General features: G+C 40.0%; 2 protein-coding genes across 2 annotated transcripts; one reads left to right on the top strand and one right to left on the bottom strand.

Moving 5' to 3' along the window:
• Window positions 1-409: 409 nt before the first annotated feature.
• Window positions 410-9,834, bottom strand: nt5dc3 (5'-nucleotidase domain containing 3). Its single transcript, XM_041039144.1, has 14 exons — window positions 9,481-9,834; window positions 8,327-8,511; window positions 8,092-8,166; window positions 7,925-7,980; window positions 7,687-7,777; window positions 7,467-7,604; window positions 6,512-6,572; window positions 6,187-6,289; window positions 5,556-5,657; window positions 5,276-5,357; window positions 5,071-5,157; window positions 2,118-2,258; window positions 1,960-2,024; window positions 410-1,839 (listed from the first exon to the last, which is right to left on the bottom strand). The coding sequence occupies exons 1-14, from the start codon at window positions 9,764-9,766 to the stop codon at window positions 1,575-1,577; spliced, it is 1,737 nt and encodes a 578-aa protein (XP_040895078.1). The 5' UTR covers window positions 9,767-9,834; the 3' UTR covers window positions 410-1,574.
• A 1,481-nt stretch (window positions 9,835-11,315) lies between these two features.
• hsp90b1 (heat shock protein 90, beta (grp94), member 1) lies at window positions 11,316-17,573 on the top strand. The gene is made up of 18 exons (XM_041037887.1): window positions 11,316-11,462; window positions 11,982-12,084; window positions 12,427-12,568; window positions 12,707-12,823; window positions 12,923-13,254; window positions 13,552-13,663; window positions 13,795-13,923; window positions 14,142-14,258; window positions 14,375-14,512; window positions 14,628-14,705; window positions 14,815-14,880; window positions 15,183-15,452; window positions 15,601-15,846; window positions 15,983-16,119; window positions 16,251-16,329; window positions 16,650-16,805; window positions 17,118-17,210; window positions 17,328-17,573. Exons 1-18 carry the CDS (start codon window positions 11,414-11,416, stop codon window positions 17,352-17,354), a joined length of 2,391 nt encoding a protein of 796 aa, XP_040893821.1. The 5' UTR covers window positions 11,316-11,413; the 3' UTR covers window positions 17,355-17,573.
• The last annotated feature ends 4,980 nt before the right edge of the window (window positions 17,574-22,553 follow it).

Raw genomic sequence — 22,553 nt, 5'->3', positions numbered from 1 at the left:
GCAGACCCTCTGCTTAGCTCAGGAAACAGCGTCATTGATCTTATCATTGTCTGATCCCTGTCGAACTACTCGGCTTTTCTTATTTCCAAGATCACAGATTGTGCACCTGTCTAATAGAGAAAGCCCCAAATGCAATATGGAAAATTGGTCCGTAACACGATTTGGAGGGATTAATTCCAATATACCCGCAGCTATAATGGTAATTGGAAAGTTGAAGAGTTATTAACAAGGGATCAATTAGTCCTTCAAATTAATTTTCAAATTATGAAGTGTTTCCTTTGTTGTTTATACAGTTAGTAGAAAAAGTGGACTGCACATTCAATAAACACATACCTGCAAATTAAATCCAATCATGGTTTTATCCAATCACATCAAGTTGCTTTACATTAATGACATAAACACGGGGTTGGATCATTAAACCATTTCTATTTTAATAAATAGTGAAATAAAAATACAACTCATCAAGACATATTTGAAACTACAGAAACACATAAATAAAATAAACCATGAGGTCTTGGTTGTGGCCACTGGTATGTAAGAATTCCCTTTTTTTTTTCAAATTCATTACACACTGCAATATTCCAGCTTATACATGAAACACATCCTCTCCAGCCAACATTGCAGCATGTGTGAGAGAATTTCACACATTTGCTGCAAAAAAAAAGTGACAAACCCACGAAACCCAGTGTGCTGCCTTCACAGATCAAATAACAGCATTCATGCTAAATATAGAAATAATGCTCTATTTTTTTCCTGACAAATATTACCATTTCTCATCTGCTAAAATGAGACATACAGGCTGTGCTGTGCGAAAACTATCAAAACAAAAGATCTCTGGGAATCCGTGTGCAGTGTGTATCACAATATTCACTTTAAAATGAAATGAATTAAAATATTTGTGGACAAAATCTGAAAAGCTTGATCACCATAAATAATATTAGGCTATTACAAAAATATATACATTGCAGTAATGTGAACAAGAGATTAAGGCAACAGAGTTTGTACTGTAAATGTCACATCTGAGTATTTCACCAACAGTCTCTCACATTTTCACAGATGCAAAGGATAAAAAAGGCAAAGATGATCTTTAAAGAAGGTGTACAATTCGTACTAAAGAGATCCACCATGATAAACTTGATGTGTGACTGCCTCCTATTGTTTAAACAGTGTAAATGCATCATCTTCGTGTAATCTCGCACAACAAAATCTCTCTCTCAGACACACACACGCAAACCCAAAAACAATCAGTGCCTTCAATGTTCCAAATTTCAAAGAAAATTTCTAAAATACAAAGTAGGCATATTTAAATTCAAATTGTCAAAATGCTTGTTCTGTTGTGTCATTTGGCTTAAAAGCACTAAATCCACTGAGTTCTTTGACAGGATCTACATTACTATTTAATTTAAAGCTTAATATCAACAGTTTACATGATTGTTACCAGTTATACATAACTTAAATGTGGCATGCATCTTCTAAAATGCCATATCTCAAAACTTGGAAAAAAAAGTTAAGTTTAAATTAGCAATGGAGATCATTCAGTCCTTGTCTTTTTAACAATGTCTTCCTTTCTCTCTCTAATCAGACTCTGCTTTGGTCCTGTGGAGCTGCGAGGAGACACTCAGGCCGGCGGGGCTGTGTTCAGGCCAGAAGGGGGACTCGTGCTGTAGCGGAGTACGGCGAGGGAAAAAGGTGTGCTGGAAGTCGTAGTTGAGCAGGCAGCTGATGGAGGCCATGTAGATGTCAGCAAAGCGCGAAAGTCGCCGTGAAAAGTAAGTGGGGTTGTGGTACGTTCGGAAAAGGCTCCCGAACTGAGCGTTGAAGATGTCCTTTGTCTGTGGCCTGCCATTAAAATATATTCACACAAACACAAACACATAACCATATGGTTAGATCAGTTCTACAAGAGCTCAGTAAATTATTCAAACTTCTCATGAATGCCAAAGTAATTATGTCCATTACCTCATGGCTTCTCTCTCTCTGATCCACTCCTCAACGACAGCTTGAGAGGCTGGATCCCTGTGTATCTGTATGGGAACAGTATATAAAAGTTAAGCACAAAAAGTTGATATTAGAGGCAAAAGGAAGAAATCAACACAAAAGTTTTTAAGTGTCTTGACCTGCATCTGTTCAATGAGTCCAGTCAGTGCCTGCAACCAGGTCATCATGTGCACATACTGCTCCGTGTTCATAATCTTGATCTCTTTCCTCAGCTCAGGGATGATGGCACCTGTTCTCCAACCGTGTTTCAGTGTTAGATCCTGCAGAGCAAAGGACCAGAAGACCAATCTTGAACCCAAAATACTGTATAACAGCTTGACTTGTCAATGATTCAGGAAATTACCTCAAATTAGGTTCCTCAACTTGTTGATTACTTACAAACCGTCTGTCTGCACAAAGGCAATGTTGGAACAAACTGTGTTACTACACCCTCTGATGCATTATTAGGACAATACTGTACTGCAGGAAGGAGTATTGTATGTACAGTGGGTACGAAAAAGTATTCAGACCCCCTTAAAATTTTCACTGTTATATTGCAGCCATTTGCTAAAATCATTTAAGTTCATTTTTTTCCTCATTAATGTACACACAGCACCCCATATTGACAGAGAAACACGAAATTGTTGAAATTTTTGCAGATTTATTAAAAAAGAAAAACTGAAATATCACACGGCCATAAGTATTCAGACCCTTTGCTGTGACCCTCATATATTTAACTCGGGTGCTGTCCATTTCTTCTGATCATCCTTGAGATGGTTCTACACCGTCATTGGAGTCCAGCTGTGTTTGATTATACTGATTGGACTTGATTAGGAAGGCCACACACCTGTCTATATAAGACCCTACAGCTCACAGTGCATGTCAGAGCAAATGAGAATCATGAGGTCAAAGGAACTGCCTGAAGAGCTCAGAGACAGAATTGTGGCAAAGAACAGATCTGGCCAAGGTTACAAAAAAATTTCTGCTGCACTTAAGGTTCCTAAGAGCACAGTGGCCTCCATAATCCTTAAATGGAAGACGTTTGGGACGACCAGAACCCTTCATAGAGCTGGCCGTCCGGCCAAACTGAGCAATCGGGGGAGAAGAGCCTTGGTGAGAGAGGTAAAGAAGAACCCAAAGATCACTGTGGCTGAGCTCCGGAGATGGGAGAAAGTTCTAGAAAGTCAACTATCACTGCAGGCCTCTGCCAGTCGGGGCTTTATGGCAGAGTGGCCCGATTGAGCATCTCTGGAGAGACCTGAAAATGGCTGTCCACCAACATTCACCATCCAACCTGACAGAACTGAAGAGGATCTGCAAGGAGGAATGGCAGAGGATCCCCAAATCCAGGTGTGAAAAACTTGTTGCATCATTCCCAAAAAGACTCATGGCTGTATTAGCTCAAAAAGGTGATTCTACTAAATACTGAGCCAAGGGTCTGAATACTTATGGCTGTGTGATATTTCAGTTTTTCTTTTTTAATAAATCTGCAAAAATTTCAACAATTTCATGTTTCTGTCAATATGGGGTGCTGCGTGTACATTAATGAAAATGGAAAAAAATGAACTTAAATGATTTTAGCAAATGGCTGCAATATAACAGAGTGAAAAATTTAAGGGGGTCTGAATACTTTCTGTACCCACTGTATCTATCAGAAGGAAATGGAGTCCTATGAAGCTGGTTTTGGATGAAAAGGACAGAAGGTGAAAGGAAAAACAACCTGCAACTGTAACACGTTTGTGGGAACTTCTGCAGCAGTGTTGGGATGAACTTTGTGAACCATATTGATTTCCACTGTATAAAGAATGTCACGAGTATGTCTGGCTGTCGGATGAGTCAAAGAATTTAGATTAAATTCACTTTCAGTGTTTTTAAACTCTGCAGTTGTTTATTTGTTCTACGTTTTAATTCCAAAAACACTGAAACCTTAAATTATGTAAATTTAAATAACAAATGGAAAAACTGAGGGGTTCTAACTTATGGCCCATAGTTTACATACCATATATACAATCACAGAAGTATTGCATACTGAAATGCAATACACAGTGCTCACAGCCCAACATGCAGTCAATGCAGTTGCACATGAGATGAAAGAAAACAGACTTCAAGCCTTAATCCTTCTGGTTGCAATTATGTGCCCAAAGCCTTAGTGAAGAGCAGCTTGTTAGGTGGCCAGTGCAAACAGCACCAATTAAAACCAAAGTCTATCTGTTCCATCAGACAAACATGAAATTAAAAAACCAAGTTGAAATGGATCTGAGTAATGAGGACATCCTTTCAGACTCTGTGTATCAGAATTCTTTATCCAACTGTATGAGGGGAAAAAATAAAATATTGCTCCATCCCTTCTTCCCCTGTAAAGTCTTAGTAACTCAGAGATGCTTCTGCTCTGTGTCCGCTTATAGTAATGATTTCATCCTACAGCCAGTGAGGCTGACTGAGTAAACCCAACACGCCATGTTCCATCCCTCTAAATAAGCAAGATGAGATGTTTGACAGCTGGCTGCCAGCCACCAGCAAGGCATTATGCCAAAGATGTGTTTCATTATCACCATTTACAGCTGATCAGACACACATTCAAATATTCAGGTTGTTATAATTCATTGTGATACAATAAGAAAAAAAAGATGCTAGTAATTTTGTTTAGTGCAGATGAGGGGCAGCTGTTGGTAAGTTGCTAGGTAACAGGTAAAAAAGGTAAATCAGGTGAAGTCATACTCACTTCTGTAGATGTGGTAGGTGTGATATATCAGGAGACACTGACACTCATTAAAATGTGTGTCAGCCGGTGCAGTGCTACAGTGGCTGTGGTTTAATGCATGAATTATTCTCAACCCAGTTATTTTAGCATCATTGATTTATTTCTAGCATTTGCTCAGTATCTCGCTATGTGCATATTGCACCAGAATGTTAACATTTAGACTGCTGTGAGTAAAGAACATCCTTTGAACTCAGTCTTAAATAACATCTTAAGTGGAGCAAGGTCAAAGCAGGGCTCCCCTCGGTGTTCATATCGTTATAAAATTTTGTACCACAGATTTTTGTGTAGTTATAATTGGCCCTTTGTTGTACATACGTCTGGATGCCACTTACAGCCAAGTCACTGTAGATGTGATCGCCAAAGTAGAGCACTTTGGATCCTCTCCAGCCAGTGAGTCTCAGGAACTCATAAAGGTTTCCCTACAGTGATCAAAGACACATAAAAAAATCAACCATGTTTTTCATCAAAAGGTGTATGCTGGAGTAATCTGTCAGAGATATTTAACCGGCATGACATGGTAATTTCCTGGTACAACACCTGTTTGTAAATCTGCCCTTTTTCCAATCTGTGAATCCTGTCCCACAGCAACGCACCTTTGTCCGTCACTCGCCTGAAAGGTCTAGGAACAAATACACAAAGACAAATCTTACTTTTAATATTAATAGCTCAAAAATACACATATACTTATGCACATTTGGTTTACAAATATTGTACAAGGCTGCTTGTGACTGCTGGCTGTGTGGTCCAGTGAGACCCCTAGTGGGATATAACAGGCATAACATGGATTAATATGAGCTACAGACACAAACACACTTACTTTCTCCTGTCATTGAAGAAACTAGGTTTGTCGGCCTGAACAATAACAACATCAAACAGGTCCCTCCAGTCCTTCCCTACAATGTAGCTCATTCCTCGGTCCCTAAGGAAGACAAAGACTCAAATGTTACCTTGTCAGCAGCATCTTAAAGCTCATGATGAGGGTACAATGACAAATGACTGAGCTGACGGCACAGCACAGAGTGATAATGACGCAAACACCAGCAATAATATGTCCAACTTTTACTATGTTAGTGTGAGTTTAAACAAAACTCAGTGAAACAGTTGCTTTATTTTAAATCTGCCGATTCCATGTTTCGTTGCTGTGATGAATGAATCCAACTAGCGGTTAAATCAGGGAAATAAGCTTTATGTGTTTGGGTACTGGGAAGCCTTTTAAGGTTGAACAGACATAGCTGGTCAATCAACCCTGACTTCAAAAGAGGCTCACAGTCAATGACTTACCATGAATTACAAATACTTACGAACAGAAAGCTCTTTGATTCTTAATGGCTATCCTTAAAAAGTTGGGGCATTATGCAGTGGCACCAATTAAATATTTGTATACCAATACCCAGCGTTTTTAATTAACCATGCCAACAAACACTTGCACTCTGTTTGCTCACACTTACACAAAGTCAAAAGGGCTGTTGGTAATGAGGAACATCTTTTTTCCATGCTCTGACAGCTTCTTCAGCACAGCGTGGCTTTGCTCACCATAGCAAATGTATTTCTCTGGAAAATGAGAAAACAGAGTGAGGCAAAGAAAAAGAGGAACAGGGATGGGGTAGAGTGGGTGGTACTGATATAATTTGTGCAAACAAAACTCTGCTTTTTGTTTGTACAGCCTCATTATTTTCCAAATCAATTTTTTATGTCTCGGCAACAGCTCAGATGCGGCCGTATAATTTCTTTTACATTAGTTCAAACAAAGTAATATAAATCAAAGAGCATTACCAATATCTGCCTCCACAGCACGGTACATAATGCCCTTGACGTGAACATCTCTAATGGCTTCCTGTGAAGAGGAAAAAGTAAACAGCCCTCAGCCAGGAAGTCTTGACTTCAGTGACACAATGTTAGCATTCAGCTCTCATAGCAACACTTTGCTCTGTACATAAACAGTTGACTTGGAAGCACAAAGAGTGCATCTCTGAATACAAATTAAACATGAAGAAAACAGACCCTGGAGTGAAGTTACTTTGGTGGCACGGAGAGAAACTTTCCACCACATTTTCAACAGTTTATCTTGTGCTTTTGAATCAGTGAGAGAGTCAATAAAGCTAGACATTAAAGGTCAAACTTAAAGGACGCTTATCATATACAAAGGCTGTTTGAGGTGTGCAGACGTTAAAGGAAAATACAGTAAAAAAAAAAAAAAAATGAAAGCGTTAACACCAAATAATAAATCAGGCTTGTCAAGAACAAAAAAGACTAAGGAGGGTGTCCTTGAAAAGATATGAGAGGCACTCGTGGAACAGAGTGTGTGTGAGGGCTTTTAATAACAGTGATCTGTCAAAAATGCTACAGTGTCACACAGAACAGACAGGACCAGCATGACAGCTGCCCTCAAAGGGAGAACACAGCGCTTCTTTCTCGCCTCTCTCCCTCTGAAGTAGCGGAGCCACCGGAGAGCAGACGCAGATGGCTGGAGGCGGGTTTGCTCTACTAAAATTAGACACCAGTTTTCGGAGCTAAATTTAAAACAGCACTGAATGGCTAGAGTATCATGGCACACTGCAAACATGTAAATACATTAGCATTCATGTGGTTGGATTTTATGGTTTTTATTTACACACACTGCTCCCCAGGGGGGATTCAATCAGGGAGAAGAAGAGTGATGCTGAGTCATTTGATCACAATATTTCAAAACACGGATAAACGAAGGATGAATGATAAGAAGAAAGTTCACCTTCACGTCTTTGTAGAGATGGACTGGCTCATAGTCAATGTTGTGCCTCATGAAGAAGTCATTGACACAGGACAGGAGGGTCATCTCAGGCAGGGAGAATATGTCCATGAACTGTTTCATGGTGTGGCCATGGGAACTCTGCAGGACAGTGAGTGATTAACATAATTATGTTCTGTTGTGTTTACATCTGTGTACCTGTGTTAATAAAAGTGCTTATTACCTTGCCATAAAAGTCGCTCATATTCTCTAGCGGTACATGGCAACCTTCATACATGGCAATTACTTCCTCATCAGGAACTGGATGAAGGCCCCTGTAGGAGAAACATGAAATATTACAAAGCAACCTCCTAAAACTACATGTACATCTGTTGCCTGGAGTGAAACATTTTATACTCACACGGTGTTGTATAAATTTTATATTTTAGCCACTGCCCTGGTGTAATACATTGCACAGATACCTGTATACAGTTCCCAACTGGATGTAGTGAAAAGCATCTATCTTCATCAGCAGCGCCTGTAGTAAATCATTGAATTCTTTCATAAAATTGATCATCACTCTGAACTTACAGTTCAACATATGCAAAATATTTTTATATTTTACTTAGACAAAAAAAAAAGATCTCACCTTTTGAACATCATAGTGAAGTCCTCTTACAGCAAAATTTGGAATATACTCATACTTTCGCAGACCCTCTGGATACTAATAGACAAAAAAAAAATCACAAGTGGAAATGAGTGACTACATCACAGACAAAGGATTATACAGTATATTGTCCTGACGAACATGAATAATTCTGTCTGTATCTGGAACAAAAATGTATTTGAAGTGACAGGTTTCAAGAGTCCCACACTGCACACACTCTGTGGTTAGTGATGAGGATGTCCCGGGCTATGTTGAAGATGAGGGTGTGGAGGTGGCTGGAGTAGAACGCCAGGGTGTAGTCGTAGTCAAAACCGTAGATCTCTATGTCTCGCAGGCTCATCTCATTGTTGGCAAAAATGGTGTCAGGGTTGACGGAGTTTGTGGATATGACCGAGATCAAATCTGAGAAGAGAGAGAGACGCACTAGAGGTTATTTGCAGTTTGCTTCCATTTGGGAATAAGTGCCAGTATACACTGACTTGGAAAACCTGCATTTGTAGCTGTTTATGTTCAACAGCTGTTACTGGCTTTAGACAGTACCACCACTTTCTAAAGAATGCAGGAACTCACGATTTAGTTGGTTGTAAACACTGAGCAGAAAAGGCCTGTTTTTTTTCAAGTGAAGGCAAAAAGGAGCAAGATGTGACTTAACTTAAAATCTTTTGTCCATAAACGTCTGTACAGACCCAAACGAATACTGGAGGTACATTTCTGTCTGGTACCTGAATTACTGTTAATTTAGAATTTATAAGTTCTTGGGCATAACTGGTAAAATAAATAATAACATATTATATAATAGGAACACCTTAGTATACTAGGTTTTATTTTGTATAAAAGCACTTCAAAATCACCACAAGGTTGATTCAACCCTTCTTTGACATATTCTCAACAAATACTGGACATTATGCACTTCACTAAGTATTATTACATTATATTTTACAAGGTTTCATGTTGTTGAGTTCAACTTAAATGCAAAACACTATTAATAACCAAGTTACGGATATGGCTTTGAAACTGTGTTTAAGAATTTGGATAAAATAACAGAAAGACTTAGGAATATATTGCAACACACTACAACAATACCACAACCTTGAGAAAATGATGGATTTGAATTGGCATTTTATTTTACAAGTGCTGATGTTGTGAAATAAATTATCATAGACTGTGGCTACTAGATTATTTCCACGACATTTGATGGTTGAGTTTATTGTTTGGAAATCTGCTAATGTGAGGCTGCGGAAATAATGGAGCATTAGTCTCCTGGAAACATTAGTCATAACAGGGTTATAAAGCAATAACAGTTGTGTATTCACCGCAGTGCTGTATATCTGTGAATGAATGATCACTCCGTTGTTTTATCAGTGTTCATACCTTGTGTCTGCCTTTTGGTCTCATTGTAAACAGACCACAGCCTCTCTGTCATGTCCTGACCGTCTGAAGAGCTGCTACAAACAGATGCTGCGTAGTTTTTGGCTCTGGGCTGGTGTGACAGTAGTTGACCGACTCCATGGTATACCGCACCGAAATTCCGTTTCCATAAGCAAGACCTGAATGGCCGGTGCTGTACACCCTGTAAGACACTACAGAAAACATTCGCCTTTTGCAGACATTCCTTATGTTTCAGGAGAGACGACAGGGGCAATGACAAGGGCGCCATGGCTCTGTTCTTTGAGTGGCAGCCCGTGTGTAGGTCGCAGTGGGCTCCCGGACGACTGCATGCGGCTCACAGGCTCCTCTGTAAATACCGAAAGTGTCCCTGGATGGTTGCTCTGTACGTCACGTCCGTGTTTGGCAAGGTCCCAGCCAACCAGCGAATCAGAGGCGCTCGAGTGTGGAGCTCAGTCGTTTCCTACTGTCCACCAAACAGCTGAGACAGTCACCAGATACGTGCATTAAATATATATAATCCAGAAAAAGATCCATTATTATACAGAACTCCTGTAATGTATGTACTCTACAGCTGAAACGACTGATTAATCGATTCATCAATTGACAAAAAGAAGAAAAAAAGGCAACATTTCTGGTAACTGATTGGCTGTTCAAGTTTTTACAATCCACTGTTCAGGGATCAATGATGGACGTTTACTACTATTTTCTGACATTTTAATCACTGAGTAATTAATCCATTATTACAGAAAAAAAAATGCCAGTGAAGGAAATTGTTGGTTGCAGCCCTACAATTCTCCTGTAATAGAATAACACTGTGCCCTACTGTGTGTTAGTCACTTGAGAAAAGGAAAAAGTGGAAGGAATTAGAAGAAATACAGCTTCAACAAAATGACCTCAGTGTAAACTAAAACAGTGAAGGTCTAACTCTACAATGCTGGGTCATAGATATTGATATTGTATTTCAATGGTGCAAATGTCCAAAAAAAAAAATTGCGATCAATCAAGTTATGTAGACCCAAATCATATGAAGTAAAACTGGGGATTTGACACACATACATTCCACCCTGTCACACCCATAACTCTAACTATAACTTCTATTTGACACCTGTAGCCTGATCGCTCACAGACAGGCACACACCTTTCAGACATGTTGAGCAAACGGCACAATAATGTGTGCATTTATATGATAATACTATGCACATTATCCACTGGTGATTCCAGTAAGGCACAATCTGAGATGGATCAGATTCTGTGTTTGGAGGGGAAATAACTGTTTGCCATCATCTGCATTTTCACCAGACTACCTGAACAGTGCCATCCTATGGAGAAAGATCAGAGATGTAGATGTGTGCTCATTCAGTGTGTACTTTCACAGCAGAATTTCTGACTACAGTGAATATACACCAAATAGGAAAGACAATGCAGATAGCCAAAATACTATACAGACGCAACATAGACACACACAGATATAATGCTATAGTTTGTTACAACAGAGCCAAAAACAAAAATGTCTGCATCTATATTGTCAGTCAAGCGTGAAACTGTGACATTGCATAAGAACATCAAAGTTTAACTAACGTGTTGTCTGAGATTTTCTTTTTCCACAATGAAAGGTAAATTTTCGGAAGTGATGTGTTGATCATTCATTCTTGGCCAATGGTGTCCAGCCACGATTTTAGGGTATCGACTTATGTTGAAGAATCTGATTGGACAACATGTGCCATGGGCTCTGCTGTGATTGGCTGAAGGTTGTGCGTGGTGCGCAGCCATTGGCCGGTGGTCACGGGTTTAACAGAGTGGGCTCTTTTGGTGGGAGAGGCAGGTTGTCAGTCTCAGTAGTAAAGGCAGAGCTGCGTGCAGTGATCCCCGGCTTTTGTTTCAACAGCTGAACGGTCACGTCGTCGTTCAACGCAAAATGAAGCGAGTTTGGTTGATAGGTCTTCTTTTTGCGCTCTTAGCCTTTGGTGAGTAGCGAAAAGAGTTGCTATTTCGTCCCACTTTGTTGAAATTACCCAGCATTGTAGCTAAGAAGGTTAGCCGGTAAGCTAACGTTAACTCTCTGCTCATTTGTGACTGCAGCCTTCTTATATTTCCAGTTTCCAAGTTTAATTTTGTCCATTTGTTAATGTTAGACCGCATGGTTTGTGTAGCTCCCACGGATTTCTCAGAGTAACGCCAGTACCCGTTATTCTTAAATGCCTTTCCAGAAGTTTCTGATTGAAACACATTGTATATTAAAGCTGCCTGACGCTAGCTAACATCGCTATGAAAAACAGTTGCTGTTGCACCGATGCACATCCATATTTTAACTTGTAAAAACCAGCCTACCAAACGTTACACCTTATCTATTTGGTGATTTTGATCATGTCGTTGCAGAACGTCGTTCTTATTGAGATAATCTTAAATGCTGAGTACTTCTCCACGTATGCCTGCAGCAATTAGAAAGGTTTTTCAAATCTAACATCTATTTGTTTACCTGGCAGCTGCTGTAAAGGCAGAAGATGAACTTGATGTGGATGGGACAGTAGAGGAGGACCTGGGTAAAAGCAGGGATGGCTCCAGAACAGATGATGAGGTGGTGCAGAGGTAGGTCTCACTTTGAATATATTTTCAAACTGTATAAGTTGAGCGAGCTGTGGGTGTTTCTATCTGAGAAGGTCAACTAAACCTTAAGTTAACAATACAAGGTCAATGTGACCAAGCTTGTGCAAACAAACAGAGAAACCCTGGAATTTTTAGTGGTGGCAGAGCCTTGCAGGATTTGCTTCACGTCCCATATTAAGATTAGGGCATCTTGTATGTCTTCCCTTATAACTTGGATATTGATCTCTAGAGGGGAGAAAAAATTTGCATATTTTTCTTGACAACCATGACTTCCTGTTGTTGCACTCGCCATAATCACCTGTGTATGCATCTGTCTATTCTCAGAGAGGAGGAGGCTGTCCAGCTGGATGGGTTGAATGCAGCTCAGATTAAGGAACTTAGAGAAAAGTCAGAAAAACATGCCTTCCAGGCTGAAGTCAACCGTATGATGAAGCTGATCATCAACTCCCTCTACAAGAACAAGGAGGTGAGCAGGAATAAATAGTATTTTGAAGTACAATCAGCAGTATTGCAAGATAACTTCTTTAGTTGTATGGTATGGCTTACAGACTTCATCAGGGTGGGCTAAACTAATGCTCAAATTATTTTTGTTTATCTGTTACAGATCTTCCTTAGGGAGCTGATTTCCAATGCCTCTGATGCTCTGGATAAGATCCGCTTGCTGTCTCTAACCAATGAAGATGCACTGGCCTCCAATGAAGAGCTGACCATCAAAATAAAAGTATGCATGATAAGTGGAGGGAGTTTACATATATATATGTTGACTTTGTTAATAGCTCTTGCACTGTTGGTAACTTAAGTGTATTGTTCAAATCCCCAGTCTGATAAGGAGAAGAACATGCTCCACATCACTGACACTGGTATTGGAATGACCAAAGAGGAGTTGGTGAAGAACTTGGGCACCATCGCCAAGTCCGGCACCAGCGAGTTCCTCAACAAGATGACAGAGATGCAGTCTGAGGGACAGTCTACTTCAGAGCTGATTGGCCAGTTTGGCGTGGGTTTCTACTCTGCTTTCCTCGTCGCTGACAAAGTCATTGTGACGTCAAAGCACAACAATGACACCCAGCACATCTGGGAGTCAGACTCCAATCAGTTCTCCGTCATTGAGGACCCCCGCGGGACCACACTGGGCAGAGGAACCACCATCACGTGAGTTCATGTTTTGTTTTTCCGTTGTTAAGTTGCCTACACCAGTTTTAGGTTCTTTTTTGAGATCATGAAGAGCTACTGTTAGTCTTACAGCTATTTACATTGGCCCCCCCTTCTGTCCCTAGAACTAATAGGAATATATGTGTAGTCACAGGAGAAGTGTCTATATATCACAATCTACTGGCAATTAAGAGAGACTGTTCAACTGTTAGTAATAATAATTATAATTATTATAATAATTAGTATTATTAGTATTTATTTTGAAATTAAATCCTTCCCATATTTTTCTAACCTCAGACTGGTCCTGAAAGAGGAGGCCTCAGACTATCTGGAGCTGGAGACCATCAAGAATCTCGTCAAGAAATACTCTCAGTTCATCAACTTCCCCATCTATGTTTGGGCCAGCAAGGTGATTACTTAAGACACTTCCCTCCACACTTTGACTCGGACTTGATTTCCGTGTTCAGTTCGATTATGAAACTGACAAATATGGAAATGAATAAATGGCAGTTACATCATTTCTTCCTCTCAACATGCCAGACTGAGACAGTTGAGGAGCCCATTGAGGAAGATGCTGAGGCAGCAGAGGAACCAGAGAAAGAGGCTGCTGAAGACGAGGCTGAGGTAGAAGAGGAGGAGGAGGACAAAGACAAGCCAAAGACAAAGAAGGTAGGAAGTTCATTTGGAGGTGGCTAATATGGACAAAATTAATACTGGGATGACTGTCACATGTGTCTTGATATTAACATGTTGCACTGTTTTTTTTTTAAATTGTGTCAAAATAATTTTTACTTACCATACTAACAATAATTTGGACTTTTGGACACACACACATATTTTTTTATGTCTTCTGTTTTTTAAAAAAAGTTTCATCATGTTTGTTGTAGGTTGAGAAGACTGTGTGGGACTGGGAACTGATGAATGATATCAAGCCCATCTGGCAGAGACCAGCTAAGGAGGTTGAGGAGGATGAGTACAAGGCTTTCTACAAGACATTCTCCAAGGTAGGTACCTGAACAGTAACGCTTTGTCACAAATCAGTGTATGTTGTGTGTGTGTTCCTTGTGGGCTCAACAAGTTTTAATTTTAGCAAGTCAAACTACGTTATGTTCTCCAACAGGACAGCGACGACCCTCTGTCCCACATCCACTTCACAGCTGAGGGTGAGGTTACCTTCAAGTCCATCCTCTTTGTGCCCAGTTCAGCTCCCCGTGGCCTGTTTGACGAGTACGGCTCCAAGAAGAATGACTACATCAAGGTATGTGGCTTGAGCAATATTCAGTTTTCACTTTAAGGGATTGTATACACTTGTAGAAGGATATTCAGTCATTTCATGAGCTCAGTTTTGAAATAAATTTGTCTTTCTGTCACAGCTGTTTGTCAGGAGAGTTTTCATCACGGACGACTTCAACGACATGATGCCCAAGTACCTGAACTTCATCAAGGGAGTGGTGAGTTATTTCTAACTGTAATTATGACGGAGCCACGTGATATTATGGGCTGTTCAGCCTTTGCTTTAACAACACCAGCACTGTGATTAAAGTACATTTATTTTCTTAGGTTGACTCTGATGACCTCCCACTGAATGTGTCCAGAGAGACTCTGCAGCAGCACAAACTTCTCAAGGTGAGCCTCATGGCTTAAGATTAATGCCTCATGTCAATACCAATTATGTTTCATTTTATTTGTAAATGTCATTTTTTAATTTTGGTCTTTGAGGCATTTTAGAGAGAAGCCAGCAGGAAGGCAGCCTTATTTATAGAGCACACTTCACAGCAGAAATCACAAAGTGCTTTACAGGAAGAGCAAAGGGAAAGAAAGAACAGAGTAAAAGTTGTGAAATCAAGAACGTGTAAGAAAAAGAACGCTAAAACTTAATATGAGTGGAAAATGGCAACAAAATCATTGCTCATCTTGTCCCTGTTCAGGTTATCCGTAAGAAGCTGGTGCGTAAGACTTTGGACATGATCAAGAAGATCGCGGAGGAACAGTACAATGATAAGTTCTGGAAAGAGTTTGGAACCAACATCAAGTTGGGTGTCATTGAGGATCACTCCAACAGGACCCGTCTGGCCAAGCTGCTGCGCTTCCAGACCTCCAACAGCGAAACCACCCTGTCCAGCCTGGAGCAGTATGTGGAACGCATGAAGGAGAAGCAGGACAAGATCTACTTCATGGCTGGTACCAGCAGGAAGGAGGTGAGTGGATGGTTGGAATGATTTGTAAGAACGATTTAAAACTAAACACTCCTACATAGAAGATGTGACTAAATGACATGTATTTAAATTCATACCATAAAGTCAAAGAAGGAATCACAGCACATCTGTATTTTTTTTTTCTCTGCAGGCTGAGTCTTCTCCCTTCGTTGAGAGGCTGCTGAAGAAGGGCTACGAGGTGATCTACCTGACAGAGCCTGTGGATGAGTACTGCGTCCAGGCACTGCCCGAGTTTGACGGAAAACGTTTCCAGAACGTGGCGAAGGAGGGTGTCAAATTTGATGAGAGCGACAAGGCCAAGGAGAAGAGGGAGGCCCTGGAGAAAGAGTATGAACCCCTCACCACCTGGCTGAAGGACAAGGCCCTGAAGGACAAGGTAGAGCACCATTAATTTGTAATATTCATGATATCGCAATTAAGTACCAGCCACAGAAGTGGTGAAGTTTGGCTGCTGCTTGGCTATGTCTGTTTCATCAACCTCATTGCTTCATATGATGCTTCATATGATGCAGATTGAGAAGGCCATCCTCTCCCAGAGGCTCACCAACTCACCCTGTGCTCTGGTTGCCAGCCAGTATGGCTGGTCAGGAAACATGGAGAGGATCATGAAGGCACAGGCTTACCAGACAGGAAAAGACATTTCCACGAAGTGAGTGATGATGATCCCGTGCTTCCCAACTATGTTTAAGCTTGTTGTCACAGTCGTAAAATGCAAATGTAGGCCAAGCTGTGGCCTGACTGTTGAGCTTATATGGCAATTCCTCTCTCTCTCTTCCTTAGTTATTATGCCAGCCAGAAGAAAACGTTAGAAATCAACCCTAAACATCCTCTTATCAAGCAGATGCTTGCAAAAGTCAATGTAAGTCTGACCCCTTGTTCTATTTGAATTCCATGTTGTGTGATGTTATCAAATGATTTGTTTCTTTTATTTAAAAAATGATGCTATAAATGTTATGTAATTCACATCAAGCGGTTTAGTTTTTTGACAGCTTTAAAATGCACTGCATATTTAATATGGCTGAACATGGGAATGTGGTTGCTGTATCAGTGATTACCGTTTTTAACATGATAATCTAACCTATAAATATGTTTTAATTGGTTCAAGTGCATTATTTTTGAGCATAAAATGTACCAATCAATGCAGAGAGCTTAACAGTTTCTATCTCTTGCATCCTTCAGACTGACGCTGAGGACCAGACTGCTTCAGATCTGGCCGTGGTTCTGTTTGAGACGGCCACTCTGCGCTCGGGCTACCAACTGACTGACACAAAGGCTTATGGAGACAGGATAGAGCGCATGCTCCGACTCAGTATGAATGTACCCCTGGATGAACAGGCAAGTCAATGCCACCTGCCACATGCTGTATTACTGCGCATAGGCATTTGCATAGCAAGTGTTTCCAGTTTCGGTGTGCGTGTGTCAAGTCATATCTCCTCTTCTGCAGCCAGTGAACACATTCTTATCTCTGACTTGATTAAACAGTGTTCCTTTTTCATTGGAAATGTTTCCACTTTCCTTTTTTGTAGTATGTTCTCTCTTTGTAAACAGTTTAATCATCCCTACCTTCTCCACTTTGCCCAGTTGAGTAATTTTGGATGTGTCAGCTCAGTGATGGGTTTTGTTAAAGAGTATGTGACCATTCTGCAGATTGACGAAGAACCAGAGGAGGAGCCAGAAGAGCCAGCAGAGGACGACTCTGAAGATAATGAAATTGTAGATGAGGAAGATGATGAAGAAACGGTGAGAACACTTAACAAACTGTAGCATCTTTAGGATGTAAAGAATTCAGATGCTAGATTATTTACTTCTGGCTGTTTTTTTTTCTTTCCTTAACTTTGATTTGTTGTTCCTCTGCAGCCAAAAACAGACAAAGATGAACTGTGAAGCACTGAATGGAAGAGCATGTAACAATGGAGCTGGAAATGGGATTTGACTCTTGTTTCAGCGCCATCGTGGTCGACGTTATCCTGGGTGGGGGTCCCTGGGTTGGGTTTTTTAAGGCGAGTTGTTTTTTTTTTTGTTCTTGTTTTTTTTTTTTTATTACATTCCTCATGACTGTAAATTTGTTAATATTTAACTGACTTGTTTATGGAAAGATGCGATCCTGTCTCTCGATCGAATAAATGTTTCCTGGAAAAAGGACATGCACTGTTTGTCTGGTTTTGTGAAGCGCATTGATTTTAAAAGTATACATGTAACTGAAAGACGGTTGACCCCGAGGTGTACATGCCAATCAGGAGTCTGAGTTTCTAAAAGCAACATAAGGTAAATACACATTTTTAGAAGTCAAATCATTATTACTTTTGCAAAGGTACTGCAAAATTGATTAATAAGCCAAGGGTAGCAGATAAAGTCACTACTTAAACAGAGGAAGGAAGTGGTTTGGGCTTCTCTCTGTTACTCTGAGCCTTTGCTTTGTGAAAGCACCTCTGAAAAATGGACTTTTAAAAAATTCACATGGATCATCCAATATTTAAAACCTTGAATCAACACGCCATCGAAATTCTTCTCAGAGTTTCATCCAAACATCTAAATCACGGACGCTTCCTCCAAATACAATAAATAATCAGTTGTCAAAATCGTCAACAAGTCGGGACAGAGACGTCTCCACCACTTCTGTCCACCACACCATTCACCTTCTATTATTCTAACAGAGAACACATTTAGCCTGACTGATGTCTGGTTCATGCGATTCATTATTACCCATGGTTCCAAGCTACTACTGGATTACTGCTGAATGTGTAACTGCACCTGTTACTTACTGAGACGAGGAAGAAAAAGCAGAACTGTAAGTGTTTTGTACTGCAATGGTTTGATGAATCACATGAAGATAAGCTTTTAAACAGTGTGTTCATTGCATGTTTTTTATGTCTTTTACTGTGAAATGTTTTTTGGTGCTTTTCTGTTTCAGAGCTTTGCAGATTCAGGGAAGAATACATACCTTGTTTAACAGAGACTTTGAAATCAGCCACACTTGTGATGAACTGGACAAGGCTGAGTGCCTGTGTTTTCTTTACAGCACGTCCAAAGAGAGAGATCCTACAGGTAAGACTTGATATAGAAATTGTGTTTTTATTGTGTCAAACTCTGTCTTCATTGACTGAGCTTGTTGAAGTTTACCAGTGTGTTTTCTTTCATTTATAGGAGGAGAACAAAATCAGTTCTGGGTTCAGTGGAAAGACACTTAATCCAGGTAAGAGTCAATCACAGAGAGTGTATGAATACAGCTCGAAGTCTGGAGCCAGGTGCTGGGAGCAGAACTGTTGTCACCCAAAGAGGACACAAATAGCTCTCTGCAGTATTATTGGGAGCACGCTCACTGATCATAACAGGTGTGAGGGAAGGGCTGAGAAAAATCAGCTTTTACGGTAGAAACACAATTAACTATCAATACCTTTTGTGCCGCATCAACAGGATTAGGTCTTTTCACAATCACTACAGCATGAAAATAAGGCAAAAAAGAAGTTAAATATGTGAATTTCCAAGCCACCAGGTAATCATAAATTCAGTGGAAACTCCAAGGTTGACATTTCTTAGCAGCAGCACCTGTGTGCGGTTTTAAATCTGATAAGAGCAAATTGTATGGACTTATCTCAATATCTACAGTACAGAAGGAGTTACTGTTATGAAAACTTAAAAGGCTTACAATGGTTGAGTTTACAAAACATGAAACAAATTATGTTCCTTCCACAACCCTGTGAATAGGTTGCAGGAACCATTTATTAATCTGTCTTGCGTTTAGTGAAATCCTCCATTGTTCAAAATTGATAATGTAAAGACAAGATATCATGATGTAACAATGCATTACAATACCCTGCCATGTCCAGTAGGTGGCACAGTTACCCACATCTTGAAAATAAAAATGGCACTATAAGGTGTGTTGAAGAAAGAAAACATGTTAGTGTCCCTTTTACTAATACTCTTTATTTACAGACATGATAAACGTACAGTAAAAAAGACTGCAGAACGTCTGTTGCTAAAAGATCCAATTTCGGTCCGTTTTAGTGTTAACATTAGGCACACGTAGTTATAATAGTCAGCCATATGTCTTCAAGTTGTCCCAAAGCCAGCGATATAAACTACCCCCAATTTATTAATTGGGAATATAAAAATTGTGAATGATATTACTGCCACTAGGTAAAAAAAAAAACTGATTACCACTGAAGAGGTTACAGAGGTCTAGACTGGTGAAGAAGCGTTAAAAATATCAGAAGCTGCCTTAACCGCAGGTATTATCTGCTGAGAAAGTAGGAAAACACTCAGGATGATGTGTTAGGTGTGTGAGTAAGCTACCCAGGCAGCATATTTCCTTTGGATGTGAAAGATATGGGCCAAGCTGTGGCCCACATTTTCAGATGAATAAATTCTCACAACTGGTCTGAGTTTATATACCCAAAGCTGAACCACAGAAGTCAGCCTAGTCACACTGTTACTAACAGTGAGCATACATAATGTGTTTACACAATATGTCCCTTAAAACATACCCTGGCCAATCACATCTGTTTTATGCCTCCCAGTAGTTCCATAGCCTTTGTGGCAATAAGAAAGCACCTTTAACACAGTGTAAAATCTCTTTTAAAGGCTGCGCTTGTAGTATTGCATTGTAGCTTGACCGCACACGGCTTGTCTTTTGTTGAAACTATTTCAGAGAAGTGTTTGTTTTGTTACCAACTTGGAAGCTGTAGTATGTGGTACTGTTGAACTGCGTTGTTTTAAACTGCAGGTGATTTTACAAGTTCATTCACCTCATAGATATTAAGGAGGGTGGGCTAAATATGAATAAACAAAAACTTAACATTCTAACCTTTGTGAGGATATTTTTATTACAGGACTGTTGTTTTATAAACTCTGTCATCAACCTGTCTGATGCAGTAGACTGACTGTGTAAATACTGTGCCCTAATCCAAATGTCAACAGAGGCCTGCACTTGCTTGTATATATAGTTAACCACACATGTAACTATTCATTCTTCCCTGATTGCATTGACTAAATGACAATCTGAAGTATTATTGCAACGATTCAGAAACTCTTTGCATTTTGAAGTGGGATTATTCCACAGCTGCAAGCTCTATTGGTCTGTTGAGAAGCATAAAGCAGAAACAATCTTCAGGATCTACGGTTCAGAGAGCAGGACTGATGTTCTGTGTTTGTTCTCTACTAACAACTGTCTCTAATGTCTTCTTTCATTAGAAACCAGGATGGGGTTGTACTACGCACATCCAAATAAAATCCCTTTGGTGGACAGTAGAAACCTAAAATTTTGAATGGTGAGTTTGAGAACTAGCAGCTAAGCTGCAGCAGTGTTGTGTTGCAGGTCACTCCATGGACAGGCCATATGTTTGCCTAAGTGAGAAAATGTTGTGCCTTCTTAATAAAGGGTGACAGATATGGGCCACAGCAGGGGGAGGGGTCCTGCAGCGGAGGCACAGAGGACTGATAACCATGGCAGATAATAGCTGCGCTCTATTGGTAGATATTTTCCTCCTCAAGTTATTCCCTGCTGTTCACCTGTAGAACTATTCCTTCATGTCTCTTTGCTCTCTTCTCACCATCATCAAAGGCCAACTCAACATGATCATCCCTACAATATGGCACACACAACAGAAGGTTGTTGCACATTTGGCAGCCTCAGGGTTTTTTCATATGGTAGCAGTTGTACCACCATGAGTCCCAATCAAAACACTAACTACAGCACAGTGGATTGACTGTGTTGTGTTTAAAGTTCTATATACTTTGTAAAAGGAGAGGTTGAGTAACATGAGTACTACAGAATTAAAGCTGAGAGCGCAGTTGGAAAGAGTTACTGGTTTTACAGGTTTAAGGGCATGTTTGAATCCCAGAGATGATGTTTTCTGCTCTTGTGGGAAAGTCAATAGGAAGGCCCAGATTCTAAAGTGTACTGTTTAATCATAAATGCTTATATCTTGATCTTATATTTAACTCATATTCACTGATCTTTAAAACCCAAATGACTTGTCACCCAAAAAGGCAAAGGGCTCACTATAGATGACTATGTGAAGTGTGCTGACTGTCATGTTTTAGTTTCAGGAATGAGAATACTTTTGTAACAGCCGTTTCTTTCCAAAACTGAATGTTTCAGTCTGTAATGAAACTTTCTGCCTGGGAGTCATAATGTTCTGAAAGCATCAGATTTATTAGAAATGGGCTCCAAACTCCCATTGCTGTGAAAGACAGTCCCTCTATAATGAGCCTTTGTCTTAAGGCTATTCATTAGTTTAAGAATTTTCTGAAATATTAGCCTGAGTTACAATGTGAATGGAAAGCTGTTTTTCTCTGGTCTTTCTGTAAATTACAGCTGTTTTAATTTTGACCTGTTTGACCCCCTTATAAACAATTAATCATACACAGATGACATGGTGATGAACAATTTTTACCCATTTTCCATATATTAATCCAAAGTTGCACATCTTTATATTTAGAATGGCCATCATTGCTTGATTTTTTAAAATTAGTTTTTGTATTTTTAATTTCATTAGCTCATTTTGTATTAATACATTTTGAACTGCTTTGAAGTGGTCTTGTGAGACATTTACTGTCTCGGCCTGTGCGAATAGAGAGAAGGACAGTAGACTGAATAATAATATAACAATAATAATAAAAAAGAGTCTGGCCATAAAACAAGAAATATTAATCTTACTACTGGACAACATAGTAATAATATGGACACCTGAGATGTCTTCTCATCTCTCGCAGTGAAAATCGATCTTCCCGAGGGCTTTTCTTTCCCATAATTTGTATTTTGCGACTGACTGCGGTTTCTGCGCTGCTGCTGCTGCTGCTCATACGCAATCCCTGGATAGGTGGTTGCCATGGATTCCTGGGTCACATGCGTGGGCTTCCTGTAGCCAGAAGCAGCAGAAGATGCTTGGATCAAAAATCCAGAGCCATTTTCATTCAAGAAAAAGAGAGGATCCGCTGTAGATGGCTCGCTGGCTGGGTGGCCCGACTACACCCGTCTGCTAATTTTGGCTTTTGTTTTCCTTCATCTTATCTGTGGTGCGTTTGATTATTTCAAAATCGCAGCAAACCGATTTAGTCCACATCCATAGACTGATAACAGGA

Source organism: Toxotes jaculatrix, chromosome 5 (genome assembly GCF_017976425.1).
Source record: "Toxotes jaculatrix isolate fToxJac2 chromosome 5, fToxJac2.pri, whole genome shotgun sequence".
NCBI classification, from domain to species: Eukaryota; Metazoa; Chordata; class Actinopteri; family Toxotidae; genus Toxotes; species Toxotes jaculatrix.
Note: the sequence above shows the minus strand (reverse complement) of the source record. Positions and strands in the feature narration are given on the sequence as shown.

Coding starts and splice junctions, on each gene's coding strand:
- nt5dc3 (XM_041039144.1), bottom strand. CDS start 9,766: ATGGCGCCCTTGTCATTGCCCCTGTCGTCTCTCCTGAAACATAAGGAA. Junction 8,167..8,326: donor TCCTCATCACTAACCACAGA/GTGTGTGCAGTG, acceptor TTTGTCTATTAG/TATCCAGAGGGTCTGCGAAA. Junction 6,290..6,511: donor TGCTGTGGAGGCAGATATTG/GTAATGCTCTTT, acceptor CTCATTTTCCAG/AGAAATACATTTGCTATGGT.
- hsp90b1 (XM_041037887.1), top strand. CDS start 11,414: ATGAAGCGAGTTTGGTTGATAGGTCTTCTTTTTGCGCTCTTAGCCTTT. Junction 16,330..16,649: donor AGATGCTTGCAAAAGTCAAT/GTAAGTCTGACC, acceptor TGCATCCTTCAG/ACTGACGCTGAGGACCAGAC. Junction 16,806..17,117: donor ATGTACCCCTGGATGAACAG/GCAAGTCAATGC, acceptor ACCATTCTGCAG/ATTGACGAAGAACCAGAGGA.